The sequence below is a fragment of the Mustela nigripes genome, chromosome 8 (assembly GCF_022355385.1).
Source record: "Mustela nigripes isolate SB6536 chromosome 8, MUSNIG.SB6536, whole genome shotgun sequence".
NCBI lineage: Eukaryota > Metazoa > Chordata > Mammalia > Carnivora > Mustelidae > Mustela > Mustela nigripes.
Window position 1 is genome coordinate 21,831,380 of NC_081564.1, and position 24,888 is coordinate 21,856,267.

The 24,888-nt window shown below is 52.9% G+C and overlaps 1 protein-coding gene and 1 non-coding gene across 4 annotated transcripts in view; both read right to left on the reverse strand.

Annotated features, from left to right (window-relative positions):
- Positions 1–9,268: 9,268 nt before the first annotated feature.
- Positions 9,269–24,888, reverse strand: part of AP1B1 (adaptor related protein complex 1 subunit beta 1) — a 53,887-nt gene continuing 38,267 nt past the window's right edge. For 2 of the 3 annotated variants that reach the window (XM_059408769.1, XM_059408771.1), the window contains exons 12-22: positions 24,427–24,525; positions 23,646–23,905; positions 21,981–22,182; positions 21,219–21,239; positions 20,527–20,670; positions 15,184–15,329; positions 13,260–13,389; positions 12,879–12,963; positions 12,112–12,198; positions 11,848–12,002; positions 9,269–10,283 (exon numbers count right to left, since the gene is read on the reverse strand). In XM_059408769.1, coding sequence (XP_059264752.1) covers positions 10,209–10,283; positions 11,848–12,002; positions 12,112–12,198; positions 12,879–12,963; positions 13,260–13,389; positions 15,184–15,329; positions 20,527–20,670; positions 21,219–21,239; positions 21,981–22,182; positions 23,646–23,905; positions 24,427–24,525 — 1,404 coding nt within the window. In that variant the 3' untranslated portion in view covers positions 9,269–10,208. The remainder of the gene's footprint in view (positions 10,284–11,847; positions 12,003–12,111; positions 12,199–12,878; positions 12,964–13,259; positions 13,390–15,183; positions 15,330–20,526; positions 20,671–21,218; positions 21,240–21,980; positions 22,183–23,645; positions 23,906–24,426; positions 24,526–24,888) is intronic. The other variant, XM_059408772.1, reaches the window with a different exon arrangement.
- On the reverse strand, positions 14,542–14,638 carry LOC132024064 (small nucleolar RNA SNORD125). The gene has a single exon (XR_009406175.1). It is a non-coding gene; the product is annotated as a small nucleolar RNA SNORD125 (small nucleolar RNA).

The window sequence follows — 24,888 nt, forward strand, 5'->3', positions numbered from 1 at the left end:
CTTCTCGCCCACGCCCGCATCCGCTCTTCCAAACACCGCTCCCGCAAGCTGGCTCCAGACAAACCCAGCCCGCGGGAGTCGGGCCGCCCTGGTCTGATCTACAGCCCCAGCTGTGTGACCTTGGGCGAGTCTCCGCACTGCCGGGCCTCTGGGCTCTGCATCCATCAAACGCAGATACTTTGCTTGAAACCCTACTATGTGCTGGGCCCTTCACTAAGCTGTTGCTTAGTGATTACTGAATCTACAGCTTTATCCTGGTTATCTCCCTCTGAGAGAGAAAAACAGGCCCGGGAGGCGATCTTCCAAGGTGGTGGTGGGAGTGCCAGTGGGTGGCCCCTGACGGTCACATAGCCTGTGGTCTCCTCTGAGGAGCTCTCCCACTTTTGTCCTGCACACAGAGGTAAATGTCCAGCATGAAACAATATATCAGATGGCCCGCATCCAGGTAGGGCTGGACAGAGTTTGGTGAGTCCGCTACACACCAGGTCACAGTAGCTCTCAACAAGCATTCCTAATATTACTGCTCACCAGGACTGGAGAGGTGGGGAGAGGGGGAAATCTTACTTTAGGAGAGTAGGTTCTAGAACACATGGGATCCAGGAATTGTAGGAGCATAGTGTGGGAAGTGGAGGAGAGAGGGGAGCTTAACCCTGAAGTGAGGAGAGGCAGAGAAGCAGGTGATGGCAACAGAAGGTGCTTCTCCAGAGCACTGGTTGTATTTTCATCTTCCCACATTAGGTCAGGGAATTGGGTCTTCTTTCACTTTTCTCCTCAGCCATTAGGGAGCTCAGAGCTAGACTTGTGACTAACCTCTGGAAGGTGTTCTGGGTCTTCAAGCCCAGTAAGTGGGGACTCCTGGCTTCATCTTCCTTTCCTGCCATGATCCTTTCCCTTCACCCAACTTCCCCTGTCACTTTGTAACATTTCAGACTTCTGGGTTTTGTAAGCTGCCTCAGTTCCTTTGGGGAACAAGGCTGAGCATAAATAAATTAAGCTCCTGTTCCCTTTTGGCATTCAGGAGGGTTCAGGGCTGACATCAGGACAGTCTTCCTTCAGGCCCTGGGTAGGGCCCACATTTCTGACTGAAGCACCCTCTCTTCTTGCTCCTTGGGAGCAAGACCACCCTTGGGAGCTAGTTCTGCATGTCCTTCCTCTGGAAAACCTTCCTTGCTTCACTTCCAGACAGAGTGCCTTCGCGGGCAAGGCTTCTTCAGAACCAGCAAACAGGGCTGTGTGTGTGTGGGCAGGAGGCATCTCTGGGTCCCAGTATGCTTTCTTGGTGCCTGGTTTGGGAATGATGGAGGACTCTCCTCTGTCCTAAAGTTCCTACAAGGTCCAGCAGACCGCACAGGGATGGCCCATTCCCTAGGAAACTCGAGCACCAGCACCCTTAGCAGCAGTCCCTGTTTAGGAAGGATACGCCCCAACCCATAGCCGCATGCTTAGGGAGGCCTGGGAAGGTGCAAAGGTTTGCCTGAGATTGCGCAGCAGGAAAGTGATGGCACAGGCACGGGAACCGTCGGGTCTGACTTTCTGAGAAGCCCAGGGACCAGAGGGCCTTCGGGAGGAGATCAGCCGGGGAATGTGGCCTTGCGGGAAAGGACTTTAAGGAAGCCCCCTTTATCTGTGGGGACTGAGCAGAGCTAGGACTGGAGTGGGCCACCCAGGTGCCAAGATTCCCAAAGACTAGCAAGCCAGAAAACCTGGACTGGGATGTGAATTCCAAAGTTTCCCTCAGTGGTTCCCTCACTTCCTGCCCAAGGAGAGGCAGTTAGGGTGCTGTCTGCAGCTCCGCAGGCCCTAGGCTCCACAGAGAGCGTGCTCATCAAGCATCCACACATCTGTTCCTGTAGCCTGTAGGACCTGGTGCTGGGCCCACAGTGGCCAAGCTGGTTCCTGCCTGCTCTCTGTGGCTTGTGAAGGAGCCAGGCAAGCACCCAGGCACAGATGGGTGGAAAGGCCTGGGGGTTCTGGGGGCTGAGGAGAACCCAGGGGAGGACCAGCCTACCAAGGTTGAGGGCTCAGGAAAGGCCTGACACCACACCTAAGCTGAGCCATGAAGGGTTAAGCCACAGAAAGTGGGGTGGGCTGAGAGGTCCCTGGCAGGCACAGGCACTGGGTGGAGAATCCTGAGTCCACAGCCTCCTGATGCCAGCCTGCTGAGCACCGCCCTTCCCTGCCCCCTGCGCCCACACAGCTTTTCCCCATCTGGCCTGATTCTAGACCTTCCCTGGGGTCGAACACCCTGCACTGCCTCCAGCTCCCAGGGGCATAGGCTCTGGGGCCCTCCCCGATCTTCCATCGTGGTCTGTCCTGACCGTTAATCACAGCACCATACCACTTGTCCCAACAGTGACTCACCCCCTGAGCCCTGGATGGGGGTGGGTACCCCTCTCCCAGATGCTTGGCATATAGTGGGTCCTCGGTCATCCTTGCAATGCTGCCCACTGAGCATGGTGGTCAACTTCTTGCAGCCCTCAGGACACAAGGAGGCCACACAGAATAGAGTGGGGCTGTTTGAGGTCTCCCCTCCAGGGGGTGTGCAGTGTGCGCAAGTTACTTGAACTCTCTAAGCCTGTTTCCCTCTTTGTGATGGGATAACAGTGGTCTTGACTTCACACAGTTGTGGGAGGAGATGAGATAAAACGGAGAGAAAAACAAGACAGTTTAGCAAGTGGGTGGGGACAAGATTTATACATATAAAACAATTTCATTTTTTATATGCAAATAGCTACTGGTTACAAAACAACGGAGGGCCATGTGTGTCTACACGGGTAAGTATGCACAGAGATATTTCCTAGCTCCGTCTGCTGAGGTGGCCTAGAAGTGCTACCCTAGGAACAAAAAAGGCACCCAGCACTGACATCTTCGTTTCTAAGGCTGCTCACCAGTGAAAGGAACCAGCTCCTTGGAGAAATGGCTGATGCTAGGGTCAGGGCAGGACAGATACAAGATGAGCCTGGGACATCTTGAAATGCCAGAAAGCAAGGAAGCCGCCAAGTAACAAAAGGATGGGGAATATCAAAGGGACACAGAGTCTACCCAAAAGGGCTCCCAATGACCAAACTGGAGCAATTTATGCAGTAAAATAATATACTTTTGGATTAAATCCAAATGGGAAAATAAATATCCATGAGTCCAGACTGATATATATGACTGAATTAATAAATAAATACAGGAGAAGAAAGCAGTTCTTTCCAGCAGAAGAATTTCAAGTCATTATGTAGCTACTCCCTGCCCCCACAATCTTTCCTGAGTGTAGCCTGCCCTTAGTGACTTGCTTCTGAAGAGCAGACTAAGGGAAAGGGGAAGAGAGGAACAAGACCTTGGCCAAGTGATCCAGGCTAATGTGACAGTGAGAGGCGGATGCTGTGGGCCCCTGACTGGATGTAACAAAGAAGGCCACTCTCTGGTCTTCTTCCTAAAAACCCACAACCCCGTCTAACCACGAGAAAAACAGACCAAAATTGAGGGATAGTCTACAACACACCCACCAGTACTCCTTAAAATTGTTAAGGTCGTGAAAAACAAAGTCATGAAAAACAAAGAAACTGTCACAGATTAGAGGAGCCCGAGGAGACATGATAACCACATGGAATGTGGGATCTGGAAACAGAATGAGGACATGAGTGGGGAAACTAGTCAAATCTGAATAAAGTCTGGAGTTTAGTTCACAAATTTTCTATTACATAACTTATGTTACTTTATACATTTATATTATTCTTATGTTTATATATTAAATCTATATTACATAATAAATATATATATAGGAAAGAATGGAAAAGAGCCCATTTACAAAAAGGAACAACAACAACAAAAAACTCTCATGAATCTATGTAAAAATAAATGTGCATGCAAGAACTTTTGAATGAAGAAAACTTAAAATATTACAGCCATAGGGCACCTGGCTGGCTTAGTCAGTGTTATGTGGGACTCTTGATCTTGGGGTTATGGGTTCAGGGCCCACACTGGGTATAGAGATTACTTAAAAATAAAAATATTTGGGGCGCCTGGGTGGCCCAATGGGTTAAGCCTCTGCCTTCCGCTCAGGTCATGATCTCAGGGTCCTGGGATTGAGACCTGCCTTGGGCTCTCTGCTCAGCAGGGAGCCTGCTTCCCCCTCTCTTTCTGCCTGCCTCTCTGCCTACTTGTGATTTCTCTCTCTGTCAAATAAATAAATAAATAAATAAATCTTGAATATTTAAAAAATATTACAGAGACATAAAGGAAAGCATGAACCAGTGGAGAAGCATCTACTCCTATATTTTGATATAAAGATAAATGTTATTATTGCCATCATGATAAGGATGTCAGTTCTCTGTAGGTTAATACAAACATTTGGTATGGTCCAAATAAAATTAATACAATTTTTTGTGTGTATGTGCAAAATGGTGGGTGTAAACACCCAATCATCACACTTATGAACTACAAAAGGATCTAGAGTAAATTTTTTAAAAAAGATTTTATTTATTTGAGAGAGAGAGAGAAACAGATGCCCCGCTGAGCCAGGAGCCTGACGTGGGGGCTGGTTCCAGGATCCTGGGATCATGACCCAAGCCAAAGGCAGACACTTAATCACTTGAGCCACAAAGCACCCCTACAGTAAATTTTTTAAAAGACAAAGTAGTTTCAGGGTGCCTATGTGGCTTAGTCAATTGAGCAGGGAACCTGATTCTACCTCTGCCCCTACCCCTATCCCTGCTTGCTCTCTCTCTTTCTCTCTAAAGTAAGTAAATAAAATCTTCTAAAAAAAAAAAAGAAAATAGTTTTAAAGTTCAATTGGGACAAAGAGGTTGAATAAACGGGTACTATAAATATGGAAATATAAAGGTATAATATTTTTTTAAAAAATGCAGTGGCCAATGAGTAGACAAAAGTTTCCACTGCAGAGTAGGGTCCAGAAAAGCACTCATATACATATGGAAATGTAGTACATGTTACAAATGACATTTCAGCTCTGTGGGGAAAAGATGAATTACTCAGTGAATGGTGTGGAGACAACTGGGTAACCATCTGGGAAAAGAAAAAGTTGGATCCCTACCTTGTCCCTAACATAAAGCCCAGATGGAACAGGATTGAAATGCACAAATGAAGATCAGACAAGCACCAGCTCAGGCAAGTATAGAAGAGATTAAAGGAAGACAGCATACAAAAACACTTTCAACACAGTGAAGTAAAAGACAGTAACAAAATGGGGAGAAATAATGACAAATCAGTAAGAAAAGGACCAATAACTATACAAATGGGCAAAGAATAGGAATATGAAGCAGCTTGCAGAATAGGGCATGCAGGAACACCTGGGTGGCTCAGTTAAGCATCTGCCTCTTGGTTTCAGCTCAGTTCATGATCTTAGGGCCGTGAGATCAACCCCTGCATCAGGCTTTGCACTCAGTGCAGCCTGCTTGAGAGTCTCTCTCCCTTTCCCTCTGCCCCTCAACATGCGCATGTGCACTCTCTCTCTCAAATAAATCGGTAAATAAAAAACTTTTAAATGATTTTATTTATTTACTTGAGAGAGTACACGAGAGGGGAAAGTGAGAGGGAGAAGCAACTCCCTACTGAGCAGGGACCCTGACGCCAAAAGCAGTTGCTTAACCAACTGGGCCACCCAGGTGCCCTAAATAAAATCCTTTATTTATTTTTTTATTTAATTTATTTATTTGACAGAGAGAGAGAGAGAGAGAGAGAGATATCACAAGTTGGCAGAGAGGCAGGCAGAGAGAGGGTGAAGCAGGCTCCCCACTGAGCAGAGAGCCTGATGTGGGGCTTGATCTCAAAACCCTGAGATCACGACCTGAGTTGAAGGCAGAGGCCCAAACCATCAAACTAGGCCCAAACCAGGCGCCCCTAAAATCCTTTAAAACCAGAGAATGGGACATGCAAGTGGCTTGCAAACACACGAACAAAGGCATATTGAGAACACGGTAAGGTAACATTCTTCACCTTAAGTTTGGCACACAGTGTATAGACACTGGGTTGTCTGTGACAGTATGGGGGACATAGGCATCTCATTCCTGGCTGGTGGGAATGTAAACTGGAGAATTTTTAGCAACAGCTCTCAAAATTATAAGCGCACCTACCTTTGACGCTGTCCATGTATGAAAGTGAATATTCTTTGCAGTATCACTTGTACTAGCAACACCCTAGGCCAACTTAATGGGCATTGTGGGGCTTCTGGCTCGGGACAGCACCTCCATTCAATGGAAAAGCACACAGCCGTGATAAAAAGGCATTAGGACCCTCTCTGTAATGGGGTGATAATGGAAAAGTCTCCAAGATAGAACATGGCACAGATCGGGGTTATTCCATGCTACCCACTGTGTATAAAAGGGGAAAAAGCCATATTGGACTTCTTTGAGTGCCTTTGGAATAACATTGGTTTTTTTGCGGAGAGGAATGAGGAGTAGGATTTTTCACTTCTTTTTTTGCCTTTTGGATTTCGAGCCATGTGAATACATTGCCTTCTCAAAACAAGAAGTACAATTTAAAACAGAAAATGCTATATACCCTCTGGCCTAGCAATTCTGGAGCTAGATCCCACAGCTGCATCTGCCCACGAGCAAGGCCGTATGTGGGCTGGTATTGACTGCACTGTTGCTTGGACTCACGGAAGACGGAAACTGCCTGAATGTCCACCCATACGCTCCGGCCAATGGCAGCCCATTCACCCAAGAAATTCTGGGGTGGGTCTGTTAGTACTGATAGGTTAAGAAAAGCAAAGTGCTGGTAGTATCTGGAATGTGCTGCCATTTGTTTGGCAAATATCTCTGTGAACTTGCTTCTAATCATGTACAGAATATTCCTGGGGGGGTGGGTGGGAAACAACCCAAATCTAGCAACAAAGTTTGCCTCCTGAGAGCAAAACTAAGAACCGAGGAAGGGTGGGAGGGATCTTTTGTGTGGCTTATCTTTCACCCATGGTCCAGAATCTAGCCCTCTCCATGGATAAAATAATAAAAAAAAGCAAATCACTAGCTGAAGATAAGGAAAATGAGGTCACCCTGCAGGCCATAGCACAAGTGTCTGGCACACAGGGAACCCCTCAGGCCCTTGGCTGAGTTCCTCTACTGGCTGGGAAGGCTCAAAACCTCCAGCAGGAAGCTAAGGCTCCAGAGAGAGGGGGGCAGGCCTGAGCACATCAGGACGGGGCAGTGTGATGAAGAGGAGGGTGAAGAGGCACATGATGGGTCCTTAGTAGGTGGTGGGGGGCAGGGGGGAGCCAACGGGCACAGAGTTGGGACTGGCTGGCTATCCCCTAAAGCACTTCTCCTAAAGGCCTACGTCCTAGTGGTGGCCCTGGGTGCTTGTTTTTCTGAAGCAGTGATGTGGGAAGGCCCAGGCTTGGGGAACTGGGAGTGAGCATGCTCTCTGCTTCAGTTTCTCCCTGCAAATTTTTGTTTTGTTTTGTTTTAGATTTTATTTGAGGGACACCTGGGTAGCTCAGTCAGTTAAGCATCTGCTTTTGGCTCAGGTTATGATCCCAGGGTCCTGGAATGGAGTCCTGCATTGGGCTCCTTGCTTATTAGGGAGTCTGCTTCTTCCTCTGCCTGCCACTCACCCTGCTTGTGCTTTCTCTCCCTGACAAATAAAATCTAAAAAAAAAAAATTATTTGAGATCAAAAGCATGAGTGGGGGGAGGGGCAGAGAGAGAGGGAGAAGCAGGCTCCCTTGTTGGGAGTAGGAAGCATTACCAGGGGCTCGATCCCAGGACCTGGAGATCATGACCTGAGCCCAAGACAAACGCTTTAAGCCACTGAGCCTCTCAGGCGCCCCTCTCCCTGCCAATGTTAAGACTCTGCTGGGTCCCATCATGCCAGGTGCCATGGAGTGGGAGCAAGGCACAATCATAGTCAGGTCCTGCCCAAAATGGCTTGAGGCCCAAGCACAGCTTTATACATGGGGGAAAACACCAAGTGTTTGATGATGCTCCCAGGTGTTCCATTCCAGCAGGCCAGCCTTTCTCCTCACCCCCAATACATGGTCCTTGGACTTGCTCACCCAACGCCACTCTCCTGCGGTCAGCTACCCTGCACTTCACATCTGCCCTCTGTGGCAGAGAGGTGGGGAGCCATGACTGGCAGCGCATGCACGGGATCCTGGGTGGGAGCCAGGCCCTCAAACAGCCAGGAGCATCAGGCGACACTGCAGGCCAGGGCCAAAGTCTCCTCGAGGGCTCCCAACCTCTCTTCTAGTCCACAGCTGGGGGTACTCCAGCCGCATCCATGTAGGGTCTTCTGAGCTCTGGACTTTCAGGTAAACTGAGAACTGGATTGTGTGATCAAAGAAATTGGTCAGCTCTAGACTCTTCAGCCTCAGGGGTCAGATGTGGGGCAGTGGAAGGCCAGGAACTCCTGCTGACGTGTTCTTCTTTCAGCCTCCCAGTGCCGGGAAGGCAGCAGTGGGTCGGAAGTGGGCAGTGCAGGGAATGGTGGGCTGAAATGGGGCGAGGGCAACAGGCTGCTCCTCCCTTAGAGGCAGACTGAAGGCCTCCAGGCCACCTGGCACTGAGAACCACAAGCAGCTTTGCCACTAGGGCCCTGCCCTTGGTCTGGCTGCCCTCCCCTGGGATCCAGGCCAATCCCAGCACTGGGGTCACATGGGATGTCCTTGGTGGCAGCCGGGTGGGCGCCCCACTCAGCCGGCCGCGGATGCAGGGTGGGGGAAGAGCCTGCCCAGACAGGCCTGGTGCCCCGCCTACCTAACCGTTCCCTCTCTCCTGCCACCACCAGAGCACTCCTCCGTGGCTCCTGGGAGCCTTCACAATGGCAGGGAGAAGAGGAAAACCAAAACAGAAGACAGCCCTCCAGCCAACATCAAAAGGCAAGACGGCTGGGTGGAGTTATGATCAAGGGCAGGAGCGGTGCCAGGGAGATCAGCAGGCCTCAGACGTCCATTTTTAAGGACAGGGTAGAGGGAAAGGCCCTGTCCTCAGAGTGCCAGGGGAGGGGCTACGCACACAGTTCAAGTCCTTGATCCTGGACCCAGGACCCCACCCACAAGAGCCTCAGGACCTGACACACTGGCCAGGGACACACTTGATGTCATCATTTTTATTCATTTTCTCTTTTTGAAAATAAGAATAAACATACATTATATATATGTGTATGTATATTATGTATACTGCAGTATACGTATCTATGTATATGTGTGTGTATGTATATATACTATGAATATTACAGTTATTGCAGGGCTCAGAAAGCCATCCTCAACCACTGGGAGGCAATTTTCAATTCTGACAATTAGTGGAGGGGGAAAAAAGTGTCCGTGATTGCCAAAAGCAGAATCTTTCTTTATTATTAAACAGCAGTACAGGAAAACCTAATGCTCTGTCAGACACAACGGAAATATGGGAGGCCAGGGGGAGGGCAGCAGACACTAAGGAGAAACCCCAAAGAAATCCCAGATGGGAAGCACCCTGCTCGCCCATGTGCCCCATCCCTCAGTCCTGTCTCTGCTCCAGAAACACAGGGGACGCCAAGGACTATATTGAAGGCAGTCACCGTCCTCCGGGGCAAGAAAAGGAGTGGGGTGAGTCGATGTGTGCAACTGCTGGGGGGGCAGGAGCCTGGGTCGGGGCTTTGGACGTTTCTGCCCAGTCTTGCCCGTGTAGGTCAGTGCTCGGGAGGCTTGAGGCCCGATGGGCACAACCCTGGGTGGATGCAGAGAGGGAAGGTAGGGGTGTAGGCCCCCAGGAGCCCCAGACCCCTGACAGAGGAGCTCTCTGGGCACACCAAAGGACCCTCCACACACACCAGGACAGCCTGGCCTGAGAGCGGGCAATGGGGAGGCCCTCTAACACTGACCCAAGAGAGACTGAGGGGCAGCGGCTTCCCAGGCCAGGAGCCTGAAGAGGGAGCCACATACTCGCCCTTCAAGCACTGGTCAGGAAAAGGAAGAGAAAATCCTGGTTCTGCCTGATCAGCTTCTGTGGCCTCTCTGGCTCTGTTTCCTTTGGTCCCCTCCTCACCTGACCCTAACTGTCAGCAGCAACAGAAGAGGGGAGTCCCCGAGCACAGGGGTACACTGAGATTTCACTCCAGGAGGAATGCTAACCTGCCCTGAGGACCCAGTGGGCCTGGCAGTTAGGACCAGGGAACTCCGTGGTGTCCAAGAGCCTTGCTCAGCGTCTCCAGGAAGGAGGTGCTGCCACTCCCCGGGGGCTCCTTGTTGGGGCTGGCAGAAGGCCAGGGTGGGCACTGGATGGGGCCTCAGTTCTTGAGGATGGTCTCGTAGGCCTGGTACACGTGTTGGGACACCTCTGGTGCTCGACATTTCAGGGACAGCTGCAGGGGGAGAAGGAGGTCAGAATTCCCCAGGCTCCTCTCAGGGGCTGGGAGGGAACATAGGGAGGGAGAAAAGCGGGAGAGCCAGATGCAAGAGTGTGGTGTGCACACGTGGCCTGGTGGCAGCGCGGCTGGGGCAGATGTGTAGTAAAGCGGAGGGAGCGGAGGGGGTGGCTGCATTAGCCAGCTGGGTGCGGACCAAATATACGTGCAGCCCACACACCTGCTGTCAGCCCAGCCGCTACGGCCCAAGCAGAGTGAATCATGAGCTGGTGGCAGGCGGGGAGGACCCGGCCCCTGCCCCACAGAGCTGCTGGGGCCCGTTACTGCCCGTGAAGGGCTGGGGTCTCTGATGAGGTGTGGGGGCTGCAAAGGAGGTCTCCATTTGGAGAGATAGCAGTGGTGGGGGGGTGTCGCTGGGGAGTCTTCTTCGGCGCCAGCACAGGCAGCTCTGCCACTGTGGGAGCTGGAGAGTAGGCAGAAGAGAAGCAAGTGCCACCAGCACTTCTGCCAAAGTCGCTGTCACTGAAGGGTGCGACGAGAAAGGGGGGAGCAAACAGAGCTCTGGAAGCCAGCAGTGGTGGCCCTGTGTGGCCCCGATCTTCTTTGCAGGGCTCTGTGCACGCTCTGCGTGCTGGGAAGTGGGGGTACCAGCTCCTCAGTCGGGTTCATCTGGTTGGGAAGCTTTGGGGTGCCCCGTGCCTGCATGCACGTCTGCCCGGCTTTGGGGAGCAGCAGGGTGAGGCGAGGCTAGGAGAGGCAGGGTGCACTGGAGCCAGGCCAGGAGCCAGGCTGTGCGAGGTGTGGCTGAGGAGAATGGAGGGGAAAGAGGAAGAGAAAAGCAGTCTGCTAACCTCCAAGTCCTGCAACACGGCACCAGCAGGGAAGGTGGGCATGCAGCGACCAAACACAGGGAGATGGAAATTACCACCACCGAAGCTACTGCCGCAGCCCCCGCCCAACCATAGTGCCAGCACCGCCCGCGGGGCCCGGGGCCCGGGGAGCCACGTCTGCAGGGCCATGCCTGCCAGAGACGGGGGCGCAGGGTGAGAAGCAAAGCCTGGTGCTCTCTGGGGCCTGGAACAGCAGCATGGCCTCCAGGGCAACCACACACTCCGTGGAAGCCATGTCCTGACTGGGGTCTGACATGAAGCCCAAAAAGGGCAAGTTGTTCACCATCAGTGCCCTCCCAGGTGGGCCCCTGGGCAGGGAAGAGTGGGAACAGGGCCAGCACCCATTTCCTAGCAATGCCATTTCCTAGTCAGGTGGGCCTGAGGCCAACTGTGCCCCCTGAAGGGGTCCAACTGTATAGAATCTTCAAGACCAAATCACTGGTGACACAGTTTAGTGTCTTATCTAGTAATCTGATGAGACGGGGTTGGAAGCTAGGCTCAGAATTCTGAGGCTCATTCATGTCGCGTTCAGAGGGACCCCAGCCTAGCTGGGCTACAGCGCACCTGTTCAGACTGACCCCTGGTCTGGGAAGGAGTGAGAGAAGGAGAGGCTGCCTGGAACATGGAGGTAGACACCCCAGGGCTGGCAGGGCAGGAGCAGGGGCCCTCACCGTGAAGCTGGGATTGCCTGGCTGGATGCGCAGCTCCGCCAGCACCCAGATGCCGTTGGTCAGCTTCAGGGACTGGTAGAGCATGTCCTGGCCCTCCACATTCCTCTTGGCGACCGTAAAGATGTTGCTGCTTTGTAGCCTGCTGCTCACAGCCTCTGAGAGTGAGAAGGGGGCCCCCAGTCAGTGGTGGGGGAGGGCTGAGGGTACAGGTAAGGGGCAGGTGTGGATGGGGCTGGAAGGCGGGGGAGGGCGGAGAAGTCCTACCTGCATTGAGAGAGCAGTCTCTGATCTGGAACTGGGCTTCATTTTCATTGGGAATGTCCTTCCACGTGGCCAGGTACATCTGTCGGTCTGGGAGTGGGGGACAAGGTAGAAGATGGAACCCTGATAAACCTGGGACCCCACTCAGTAACACCCAGCAGGTAATGGGTTTCTTGGGGGTATGAACTTGAAGCTGAAGACAGGCACGAGCTCTGCCACAGCCCCCTCCTGCTTCCCTGAACAAACCTTTAGCTCTGTGACAGTGGCCACCAGTGCTGCTTCCAAAAGACCCTGGGCTTCCCCCTCCCCGTTGAGCCTTAAATCTCTCCTTCCCAGCACCCACACATGCACTCCCCCCTGCTCTGGCCCCAAGCAGCCTGCTCGTTAATCATAGCCTGTGTCATAGGGCTTCTGTGGTGACCGAGAGATGACGTGGGCAAAGTCCTCTGCTCAGCTCTGAGCTGGCAGTGAGCCCTCCTGGCATGGGGATGGTAGGGGACAGGAGGTGGACATCCAGTGTGACATGGTCTGGGCTCCCCAGCTCAGGAGGCCATGGGAGGCCTGTCTAGAGACCATGGGCAAAGCTGAGGGGCGGGCAGAGCACGGCCCCCACTGAGGGAAAGAGCTGGCCAGACAACACTCAGTGGTCCTTGATGGAGGCATGACCCTCGCCTCAGGCTCTGCAGAGGGGCCGGCAACTCACAGACTCCATTGTGGGGCCAAGCCAATCATTATATTCCAGGGACTCTTGGGATACCCTCAGGACTCACCCATCTTCCCATCCTCCACAAAGAGGATGTGCAGTGGGTACAAAGTGCTGAAGTAGAAGACGTCAATGTTGTTCTTCACGGCCACCTAGGAACAAGGCCACCGATTGGTCCCATGTGCTTGATACGACCTCTGAGGCCCCAGGAAGGGCCTGCTCCCTGTGCCTCCACCTGACCAGGTCCCCTCACACACCTTCCCTGGTAACCATGCCCCTTCGTCCCCTCGGATCAGGTCTCCCTTGCCAGATCTTTGGCAAAGGGCACAACTCCACAGACACACCCCTTAGCCGACAAAGGCAAGGCCCCAGACCTTTCCACCAGGCTCCTCCCCTGTGGTAGGTGGGCAGGTAAGGAGTAGGGTGCTTAGCCCTGCCTGGAACACACCTGGAGGTTGTTCAGAGGCTCCATCTTCATGACCGAGCCCACCGTGTTGAGAGGCAGGGATATCTCCACAGTCTGGTTGGGGCTGAGTGGTGCGTGGACCTGGAGGGGGGCAGCAGGGGCCAGGCCGAAGCTGGGGAGAGAGAAGCCCCCGCGGGAATGGCAGGGGGAACAGGTGCTGACGTGGGATGGGTGGGTTCCTCAGGCTCCAGAGCTAGAGCAGTGGGTGGCAAGAAGCCTGTCCAGTAAGCTGGTTTCACCTCAGCTCTGGGCCCAGGAGAGTTCATGTTCATGACCCCCACTCTCAATGGCTGTGTGGACAGGAGGAATGAGCCCCAGGCCAGCTGCAGGCTTAACTCCCATCTGGGCTGCACTTTCTTTTCTGGGCTACGTGTGGAGCAGGCCCAGGTGAACATGGCCTTGCTCTGTCCTGCACCTGAGGAGTTCCACCTAACACCAGAGGCCTGAACTATAAGCTGCTTCTAACTGGACTCTGACTGCCCAAGTTTCTGCTACCGATCCCCACCTTCCAAGAAGGATGTGACCATCCCAAGCAAGACACCAGGTTTTACTGTCAGGGCGAGAACTAGCCAGAGAGAGATTCAGGAAAGCTCTACTTCTCAGCAAAGCAACACATAGGTAAATGAGGCGGGGAGGATGCCCAGGAGTGTGAGACATGGGACCATGCAGTGACAGCTCACTGTGCCCAGGCTGGGCATTTGATATTATACCAACTCCTACTCTCATAAAAACAGCGAGAGATATACATTCTCTCATCTTCCAAGACATGGAAACTCAGGGAGGGGCAGGCCTGTGCTCAGACACTATGGGCTAAGTAGCACTGCTGAGATCCAGAGCTTAACCTGCCTGACCTCACCTGCACTCTACCCACGTCAGCAATCAGACCTGCCTGGGATACATTGGGAGACGATGTGGGGAACCCCAGGCCTCTGTGGTGGCCCACTCTTCAGGCTTTCCTGGAAGATCCCCCACAGCCTGCTGTGTCATCCTGGGCAAGGCACTGGTCCTTTCTAAGCCCAAGTGTCATTATTTACTGAAAAGGTGACAATGGCATTGACCTCACTGGGTTGCCAAGTAGCTCAAAGTAAGATAATATCTCTAAAATCCTCACACAGGGTCTGCCACCCAGGGCATTGTCAGCACGCTGTAAGTCCGTTGTAAGCAATCATTGAGACTTTCCCTTGGAATGTGGAGTGATTCTCTGAACTCTAGGGCCATCTGAGCTGAGAGAGGGTCAGGACCCACTGGCTTACGGGCTCTCCCTGAGGAAGCAGCCCCTTCAGTCAACTTCTTAGAGGCTCAGTTTGCTCATCACTAGAGCCACTCAGGAAGAAGAATCATCAGGAGAGGCTGCTTGGGTCTCCAGGAGAGCCCTGGCCTAGCTGGCCTGGTCCATGAGACCTCAATGGTGCCAGAGAGGAAACCTTCCCCAGAAGCTCCAGTACAGGGGACCTAGTTGGGTGAGGGGCCCAGCGCAGCCACCATTCCCAGAGGCCCCTTCTGATGGTTTAAACCTCTGCCACAAGGTGCTGGCTGGGAGGCAGGTCTGCTCCCCGTCAGCCTTCTTACAGCTGGGCCCTGCGGTGGCAGCGACTTAGGCCTGGAGAGGAGGCTCCATTCTGTCATGTGGAGTGTTTGTTGAAGGCGGGCTCTTGGTCTGGAGCCGGGGGTTTTCGTCAGCAAACACTCTTTGAGCAGTGGAAGGCAAAAATAAGGGGAAACGACCTACCCCTTTGCCTGGTACTTTGGAGTCCACATACAGAGGTTGTGGAGAAGGCAAGAACGTCATTGCTGTACAGAGTTTTGGCCTGAGATGCACCCATGAGGCACCAGATCCCTCAGAGCTCTCGACCCCTGCCTGCAATCACCAGCAAGGGCTCTCATCACACTGGCCTTGGGAACGTACCTGTTGCGGTTGAACTGGATGGCAAAGTCAGTCATGACCTGCAAGGCCTTGTTGGTCAGCTGCAGGTCCATGGAGATGGAACCCACCTGGCGGGTGAAAGTACCTGAAATCTCCAACCCCTTGGCTTTCATGGCTGGAAGCCACACCTATAGGCAAGGGAGTAGACAGGAGGCTCATGTTTACCACTTCCCTAAAAGTTAACAGCCCACCTGAGGCTACCCACCCTCCATCTGACTCTTCTACTTACGGTCTCTCCCTCTCCCTTAGGGGCCTTGCAGATTGACCACACCTGCCTTTACCACCAGGCAATGGCGGTGGGGGATCCTGGAATGAGAGGAACAATCCCGCAGGGATCCCAGGGCCACCACGACAGCGTGGCTGTGTATCAGAGCAGCGTGGGGTAGACTGGTGCTTGGTGTGCCCAAGGGCTGACCTGAGTCTTCAGAGGTCCAAGAAGGAACACTCAGTAAGGAGGCTGAGAGAGGTGAAGAGGAAAATGGGCCTTGCCAGCCTCCTGAAGAGCCGAGCAGAGTCAAGAAGAGCCCAAGGGCACCCAGGGCCTCAGCCAGAGTTCGAGGCCTCCCTGGCTGTCACAGGCTGTCCTTCCTCACAGGAGGCAAGGCTGGCCTTTTAATTGTAGAAACTGGGCTGACCAAGGACAGTACCTAAGAGGACCTCTCTCCTGGCAGGCCCTCTGCTGCTTGGCTGTCATAGGAGTGTCAGCTCAAGAACTGCCTCCTTTGGGAAGCCCACACCTAGCTTCCTTCCCTACATCCATGCTACCATGACATGTTAGCAGATGAATGTGACCCTGTGTGTCTGTCTCACCTGGACCCAGTCAGCTCTTTGAGGAAAGGGCTCTGCTTTTCTTTTCTACGTCCTTGGCTTAGAGCCTGCTGGACCATTGGCATTCAGGAAGCATTTGCAGGGCGAAACAGCTTGAATTAAAGCCCCAACCAGGAAGGACATCCACAGGCGTCATCCAGGGTGGTACAAATGCCTTTGAGGGCCCTATTCTCAGCGTCCCCCCACCCCCTGCCCAGCCCCGAGGTCAAAAAAGACCCAGGCCTCCTGAAGAGCTGCCCCAAGGTGTGCTGTGTGAACATCTCACTGTCTCTCAAGGTGCCACCACCAGGAACCTCAATGCCATCTGGGTCCCCACCCTCAGCCGACCCCAAGCCCCACACCATGGTCCCTGCAGCCCAGACGCTGTCACCACTACCTCCTCCATCTGCAGCCAGGGCCTCTGCTTCCCTCAGCGGGCAGCATGTACATCTGAACCACAGTCAGAGTCCACCAGGTAAGACAGCAGCCCTTGCAGTGCCTCAATCCCTCCCCCCTCTCTGTAGCACCTGAATCATCTTCTAAAGTGTGAATGTGGAGGCACCTGACTGACTCTTGAGCTTGGGGTCATAAGTTTGAGCCCCACACGGAGGCAGAGAGATTACTTAAATAAATAGAACTTTAAAAAGATGCAAATCTGATCATGCCAAAAACCCCTCCAATGCTGCGGCACTTCCACTGCCCACGGCTTCCATGTCCCAGGGACCCCTATGCCAGGCTTCCACTGAACTTGCTCCTCTGCCTCTGCCCCCCCCCCCCACCCTCCAGTCTGGAAAGTGCTTTGGCAGGCCCATCCCTACCACACTCGCTAACATAATCATCCTTTGTTTCCCCAGGACAAAGGTGTGAGGGCAGAATCACAGGGCTTCAGCCTTAGCTGAGACAGGCAAGCAGAGAGCTCTGAGCCCCGCCCAGGCCCCCAGAGCAGCTTCCCGGGGGGCCCCAACCTCTAGCAGGCCACCTTTCACAGCTCTTCCAGAACTGCCTCTGTTACCTGGGACCAGCTGCTGCCTGTGGGGACCGCATTTCTCTTGGTCACTGTGGCTTCACGGAAGCTAGCACAGGTGCTACAACAGAACTAATCTAAATTAGTCTAAATTAGTTTAGACTAATTAAACTTAATTTAATTTATTCTCAATATTTGCTGAAGGACCCAAGGAAACGTCACCATCCACTCGTTCAAATGCTTCAGGAACTCCCAAGTTCTTGTGCAGAGAAAGCCTCATTCCCTTGACTGGTAAGGTAGAACATATTTGCCACCACAGGTGTGGCAGGGAGAATGCCCATAGGACAAACCATTCTAGGCAGTCACATGGCTGTTAGGAAAACACAGATGACACACCTACTGCTTCTGAAGAAAGAATACATCCAGACCCCAGAGACTCCTGTGTCTAAGATAATGGGAAAAGTCCTGTGTTGCAAGGACTCCTCTTCCAGGCAGCTTGCCCTAAATTCCTCTGACAGAGTGATGCCCTAACATCTCCTTTCCAGCACTCACTGTTGGTCCACACATCTGGGCCTCCACTAAGAAAAAGCAGTGATTGGGACGCCTGGGTGGCTCAGTTGGTTAAGCAGCTGCCTTCGGCTCAGGTCATGATCCCAGCGTCCTGGGATCGAGTCCCACATCTGGCTCCTTGCTCCGCAGGGAGCCTGCTTCTCCCTCTGACTCTGCCTTCCACTCTGTCTGCCTGTGCTCGCTCTCACTCTCTCTCTCTTACAAATAAATAAATAAAGTCTTAAAAAAAAAAAAAAAAGAAAGAAAAAGCAGTGATACCATCCATTAAAATGAACACACACACAGAGAGCCAGCTCCGGACTTTACATTTCTGGCAGCTCGGCAGTCCTGGCAAGGCCTGGCACCCACAGGATTGCAGAATTCTTTGCTGCTCTTCTGTCATTTGATCCTGCCTTATGCCTGTTACATTAGGCATTTTTTTTTTTTTAAGATTTTATTTATTTATTTGACAAAGAGAGACAACTAGAGAGGGAACACAAGCCAGGGGAGCTGAAGAGGCTTCTTGCTGAGCAGGAAGCCCGACGTAGAGCTCTATCCCAGGACACTAAGATCATGACCTGAGCCAAAGACAGAAGCTCAACGACTGAGCCACTCAGGTGCCCCTACACTGGGCTTTTAACACGTATGTGCTGGCCTCACGCACTGAGGTAGCTACTCTGGACAGTAATTAGTTATTCTGACAGCCTAGGACACTAAGGCACATAGGACGTTCTCAAACACTGTGGGGCATGATCATATCAAGATCAGGAACGGGGACTTTGGTGCAAGCACCATGCATTTAGTTTCAGACTGTGGATTAGCTGCTATGTGACCTTAGGCAAAAGCACTGAGATTTGTCGACTGTGAAACAGGAAGGACAGTGCCATAAGGCCTCTGGTGGGATTCGGCAGGGCAGGGGCTATGTCACGGGCCTGCACTAAACCTGCTCTCTACTGGGGGCTCTGGCCACCACTGCTGCACGCACGGCTGCCACTCCTGGTAAGGTCAAAGCAGGCACTGGCTCACAGCTCCCCAGACACAACCGAGAGCTCACCTCACCCCTAAAGCCCAGCTAGGTCCTGGTTTCGGGAGGGGACCTTGGAAGAGAGAAAGGGGCTCTGGCTGGAACAAAGTGGCAAACACAGGGCCTGCCCTGAGCGTTGTGAGGGGGTCAGGTCAGGTCTGAACCCCCTGGCAGATTCCTTGATGCTGAGGGTGTGGCCCACACCTCGCTGTCCTCAGAGCCAGGCTCACATATTCCTGCCTCGAAAACCCAGCACTCCTTCCTCTCCCTCACCCCCAGCTCTGCAAACAGCACCTCCCTCATCCCACTGATCTAGCCAGCATCCTTCCCTCCCCGCCAGCCCCCATATCCTGCCAGTCCCACCTCCTGAGGAGCTCTCTTTTGCCTCTGCCTTCAAAGCTGCCCTTGTCTAGGCACCATGAGCACACAGCAGTTCCTGACAGTCTCCTCACTGGGCACCTTCTGTCCTAGCCCTGCCAACCTGCCTGCCACAGTGTAGCCAAAGCAATCTCCCTCCAGTGTAAATACATTTCATCTCTGCTTAAAACCTTCTAACGGCTCTACCGCACCAGGACTGAGAGAAACCCTCATGGCCCGGCAATGTGGACCTTGCCAGCTTCTTCCCTCCCTAATCGCCAGTCTAGGCGGGAGTCCTGGGGAGTACCAGGCCTTGGTAGCATGGTAGCATTGTGGGCACCTATGGGGCATCTGCAGGTGGCACAAAGGCCGGTCAGGGATGCTGGACATACTGTTGGGAGGACAACTGTCCCCTCAAAGAGCAACTGTCCTGTATCCCTGCAGTATGTTTTACATGGTTTCAACATATCCTGAAATTGCTGGGAACCCAATTACAGTGAAAATCAAAGAAAGCCTGTTCTTTGTTCTACGGGGACTTTACTGGGAGTCAGTCACCATTTCAGGAACTAAGGATACCAGTAACCACATGGTTTTCAGCACCTAAGCTACAAACACTACCTGTGGCCGTCGTGGTGACTCTACACAGCCACCAACACCTGACGGCTTCATCAGATCTTCTGGAGTGGGAGTATCCAAGCCTTTACGACATGGAAATATATCATTTTATTCTCTTCCCTTTCTGTCTCCTTTAAGAGGTCCTAGCATCTTGGGGCGTCTAGGTGGCTCAGTGGGTTGAGCCTCTGCCTTTGGCTCAGATCATGATCTTGGGGTCCCAGGATCAAGTCCTGCGTTGGGCTCTCTGCTCAGCGGGGAGCCTGCTTCCCTTCCTTTCTCTCTGCCTGCCTCAGCCTACTTGTGATCTCTCTGTCAAATAAAAAAGACCTTTAAAAAAAAAAAAAGAAGAAGAAGAAGTGCTAGCGTCTTACTAATTTTTTTTTTTTTAAAGATTTTATTTATTTATTTGTCAGAGAGAGTGAGCATAGGCAGACAGAGTGGCAGGCAGAGGCAGAGGGAGAAGCAGGGAGCCTGATGTGGGACTCGATCCCAGGACGCTGGGATCACGACCTGAGCTGAAGGCAGCCACTTAACCAATTGAGCCATCCAGGCATCCCGCGTCTTACTAATTTTGAAGTGACATGTATAGGTAGGCTATAGTCCAGACACCTTTGAGCACAGGAAATAAAGGGCGCCTTAGACAACATCTGTCATCAGAAGGGGGCCCCGGTTGGGAGATAGCCCTGAGAACTGCTGCTCTAACTAGATGGGACCTTTGCCAGTTGTCTGGGAGGTGCAGGCCTGACCACAGCTGTGACAGCCACCTGAGCGTTCTCTCCACTTTCACCTAATTCTGACTTGATTTACAGGCCTGAGCTCCAGTAGCCCTGCCCTGGGAGGTCTTCCCAGGCCCCCAGGGCCATCCTAGCATCTCTTCCCTGTGCTCCCACAGACCCTGGCACCCATCCCTGTTGGCCTGAGCTGATTCCACAGAACAGACCATTTAAGGAACATCAGTCAGTATCTAACTTCCCTCTGCTCCTGCCATGGAAGGAGGTGTGGTACTTACTGCTTTGGGGGCCACATACGATCCCGACAGTGTGCCCACGCCACTGGTCAGGTCGAAGAGGTCACTCAGGCCACTGCCCATGGATGTTCCTAGGTTCGGTGGGACTGTTGCTGCTGGGGGTGCCACAAAATTGGGACCCCCAATCTGGAAGGGAAGGGAAAGAGGTCAGAGGCAGGCATTAGAAGCGGGGACCTCAAGGGCCCAGAATGAGTAGAATAACCTGGCACTTTAGAAAATAGGATGGGGCAGGAGGGGGGCTGCAGGGCTATTGTCACACCAGCTCTAAGTTGCAGAGACAAGACAGGGTAAGGGGGTGGAGAAGAAACAAACACTGTGCCCTCCATGACCTGCAAGCCTCCAGCCTTACGGGTGAGTGACCTTGGGAAAGGGCTGGGACATGTGTAAACCAACCCGCAACCCACCGATAAAAGGAGTACTCTGTGGTGAGGCTGTGCTAAGCTGACAGGACCACACCCTTTAGGCTGTCACAGAGGGCCTGTGGAAACTGAGAGAGCAGGTGATCCTCGGGATGACAAGGAAACTTTGTCTCAGGGTACTGAGACAGGGCATTCGATAAAAGCCCACAGCTCAGCAGGGAGGACTGCTTTGACATCATCCACCCTCTGGGATGCTGGGCCAGCATTCAGGAAGAGCAGATACAAAGGCTTGGTGGCGCAAGGGTTGAACCATACCCCTTCAGGCTCATCCCCCATCTCCAAGCAGAAGCAGGCAGGGTGAAGAGAACAGGCAGCCACATGCAGAGAGAAAAGCCAGAAAAGAAGACAGAGACAAGAGAGAGAGGAAAGAGTGAATAGATTAGTCACTGCTGTTCCCGAGAGGCGTGTGGGGCGAGACTGTGCCAGGCTTAAGGGGGGCCCAGACTATCTTTATGAAAGGCACTACTTTCAGGGCTTCACTCCACCACCCACATCTTGTGCCATGGCCCTTCCTACCTTTTCCTGTGTCATGCCTCTGGGACCTGAGCCAGACATGGCCAAGTGACAGGGGCTCTGCTACCTCTCCTCCTGGTTCTACCTGCTGCCTGTACAAGTCTTGGGGAGATAACCAGTCCAGTCTTACCACCCCCTTTCTACAGGGGAGGAGGGACTGACCCTGACCCCTCATGGGCCTCTCAGGCCTCCTGGGTTGTTGCACCAAGCTGGTGGAGGGTGTGGGAGTATGTGGACACTGCTCTAGCCCTACAGGCTCCAGATCTAGTGGTCCGGCAAGGGACTAAGTCCCGTGTCTGCAACATATTGTGCACTCCTAGAGGGAAGGTCACCTGAACTCTTGAACCTCAGTTTTCTCCCCTCTAAGTAGGGAGTGACGTAGTCACCTTCACAGACAGGTGTACCCTGAGGCCCTCGGTTGGTGAATGGCACAGACCGGGTGCTCACTGACTACTCCTCTAAAGGTAATTATTAATGTTATCCACAGAGGGCCCCAGGACATACCAGGCTGTCGAGGCCTCCACCAAGAAGGTCTACGGCTCCCATCTGCACTGAGGAGGTGGTCAGGGGTGGGCCACCCACTGGGGGGCCGAGGTCCAAGTTGAGGAGGTCACCCAGCAGGTCGCCCTGGGTAGGGATGACATCCGGCTGCTCACCAGAGGGTGCTCCAGCAGGGGCCGTCTCAGGGCTCTCGGTGCTCTCACTCCTGCGATGACATAGGAGGGAGAGGGTCAGTAGGGTGGGCGCTGGGCTGTTTCAGGGAGGTCAGAGTCCTCAGTCTCCAGGGTCCTCCCCCAGCACAGGCACCTGGATCTCCACACTGTTCCAGAAGGGCTGTCTACATGGCCCTTCCTCTTCCCCCTTCCCAAGCCTGATCCATCTTTTTGGCTCCCCAAGAGATCCAGCATCATGGGGGTGAGTGAAGAGAGGGGCGGTCTATTTCCACCACTCAGCGCACTCTAAAGACTGGATGCCCGCCCTGGAGGACTGGGTACGCAGGCCAAACCAACCACCAGGGGGTGGCAGAGGAGGGTGAGAAAAACAGGGCTCTGGAATTAGAATCAAGTCTGAGACTAGCTGTGCTGGCTGTGGGACGCCACACCAGGCCCTCAAGCTCTCTGTCCTATTGTCCTCATCCGTTAAATGGGGGAATACTCTTTGAGATGTTGTAAAGATCAAATGAGGTCACCCTGTATGTAGTAAACATTTTTTCTTTCTTTCTTTTTTTTTTTTTAAAAAAGATTATTTATTTATTTGACAGAGAGAGATCACAAGTAGGCAGAGAGGCAGGCAGAGAGAGAGAGGAGGAAGCAGGCTCCCTGCTGAGCAGAGAGCCCGATGCGGGACTCGATCCCAGGACCCTGAGATCATGACCTGAGCCGAAGGCAGCGGCTTAACCCACTGAGCCACCCAGGCGCCCTCTTTCCTTTTTTTTTTTTTTTTTTTTTTTGAGATTTTCTTTCTTTATTTGACAAAGAGAGAGATAGCGAGAAAGAGGGAACACAAGCAGGGGGTGGTGGAAGAGGGAGAAGCAGGCTTCCTCCCAAGTAGACAGCCCAATGAGGGGCTGGATCCCAGAACCCTGGGATCATGACTGAGCTGAAGGCAGACACTTAATGACTGAGTCACCCAGGCGCTTCTGTGGTAAACATCCATTAAAAAGTCATTAGGATGGGGGTGTCTTGGTGGCTCAGTAGGTTAAGTGTCTGACTCTTGTTTTTAGCTCAGATCATGATCTCAGGTCATGGGATCAAGCTCCACGCTCAGTGTGAAGTCTGCTTGAGATTCTCTCTCTCTCTGCCCCTCCCCCAGCTCCCACACTTTATCTCTAAAATAAGTCACTTGGGTTGCCTATGTGGCTCAGTGTGTTAAGCCTCTGCCTTCAGCTTAGGTCATGATCTCAGGGTCCTGGCATCGAGGCCCGCATCAGGTTCTCTGCTCAGCAGGGAGCCTGTTTCTCCCCTACTCCCCCATCTGCCTCTCTGCCTACTTGTGATCTCTGTCAAATAAATAAATAAAATCTTTAAAAAATAAAAATGTCACTAGAATGGTAATTTCCCTCCGACTCAAGCCTGGCCAGGGTTACCACAATAGGCCTGAATGCCTAGACTAATGAACTGGAAAACCAGGTAGGGAGGCTCAGCCTGGAGACTGGTCAACTTCACTCACGAGGCAGTGCGTGGTGGCAGGCTCTTGTGCACAACGCCCCGGCCCCCCTCCACAAAGGCGCTGGGAGGCTTATGGTAGACGGAGGCCAGGGTGCCAATGTAGCAGATGAGCTCGTCCAGCAGTGTGGGCTCAATGAGGTCTGTCTCTTCAGAGATGAGTGGCTTCTCAGCCAACACCACCTCCTTGGCAGCCACTGGGTCCGTGGAGAGCAGACGCCAATAGATGTAGCCACGGTCCCGCAGGTCTGGGTTATCAGAGTCCTTAAGCAGTGGGGAGGTGACAAGAAGCATATTAAATTCATAGCAGAGCAACCAGCTGGGAAGGAAGGAGCTCCTCCCCAAATCCCATGACCTGGGCATGGTCACAGCACTGAACACTGATCCTGAGCAGTCCCATTAACCTGTCCCTAAACATGGCCTGGCCCCTTGATTTCCTCCCCTACCTCAGTGTTAAACAGGGGATTCCCACTTCTGTCCCCAATCCTCGCTCCACTCCAAAATCTGTCTTCCCTGTCCTACAAACTCTCTGGTTCTCCTGGACCTCCCTCCCCTCTTTTGTTTGCAGTCTGTCTTGACTTCCTCACCTGACCCACCCCATCTTGATTTATCTGTGACTGAGCTCCCTGAGCAGGGGTCCTGGATTACTCTAGGGCCAACCCCTCTAGTGATGCCAGCCTCAGGGGAAGAACCTTGGCATGAAGGTCCTGCTGGCTCCTTAGACCACAGCGCCCCCTGTAGAGTGAGACCTGCACTGGGCGCAGCAGAGAGGCTGGGGCACTGACCTGAGTGGCCAAGCTGAGGACCTGCTGCACCAGCTCCTGGGTCTCTGTCGGCTTCTTCAGAAAGAGTTTCACGATGGCTGTTAGCAGCTGTAGCTGGACCTGCGGGAAGACAGAAAGGTGACAAGGAACAAGTAGCGAGGGCTTCATGTGGGGATGGAAGGAAACCAAATGAGGGCCTCAAAGACAGAGAAGGGTATTTTTCAAAGGCCCTGGAAACTGAGAGCAGCTTTCCCAGGTTTGGAGTTGGCCACAGAGCACAGACTAAGGCCAGGGGGTTGTCACAGTAGTGCTGAATAGCCTGGACCTTGGCATTACCATTCAGGAAGGAGATGGCCACTGCTATCTGGCAACCCTACCTTAGGGTCCCAGGAACCTGTCAGAGCTCCCAGACTCACAGTGCCTTAAGGAGTTCGCAGCTTAAAAAGGCAACATGTGTAGCTGGTGTGCTTCTTAGAAGGACCA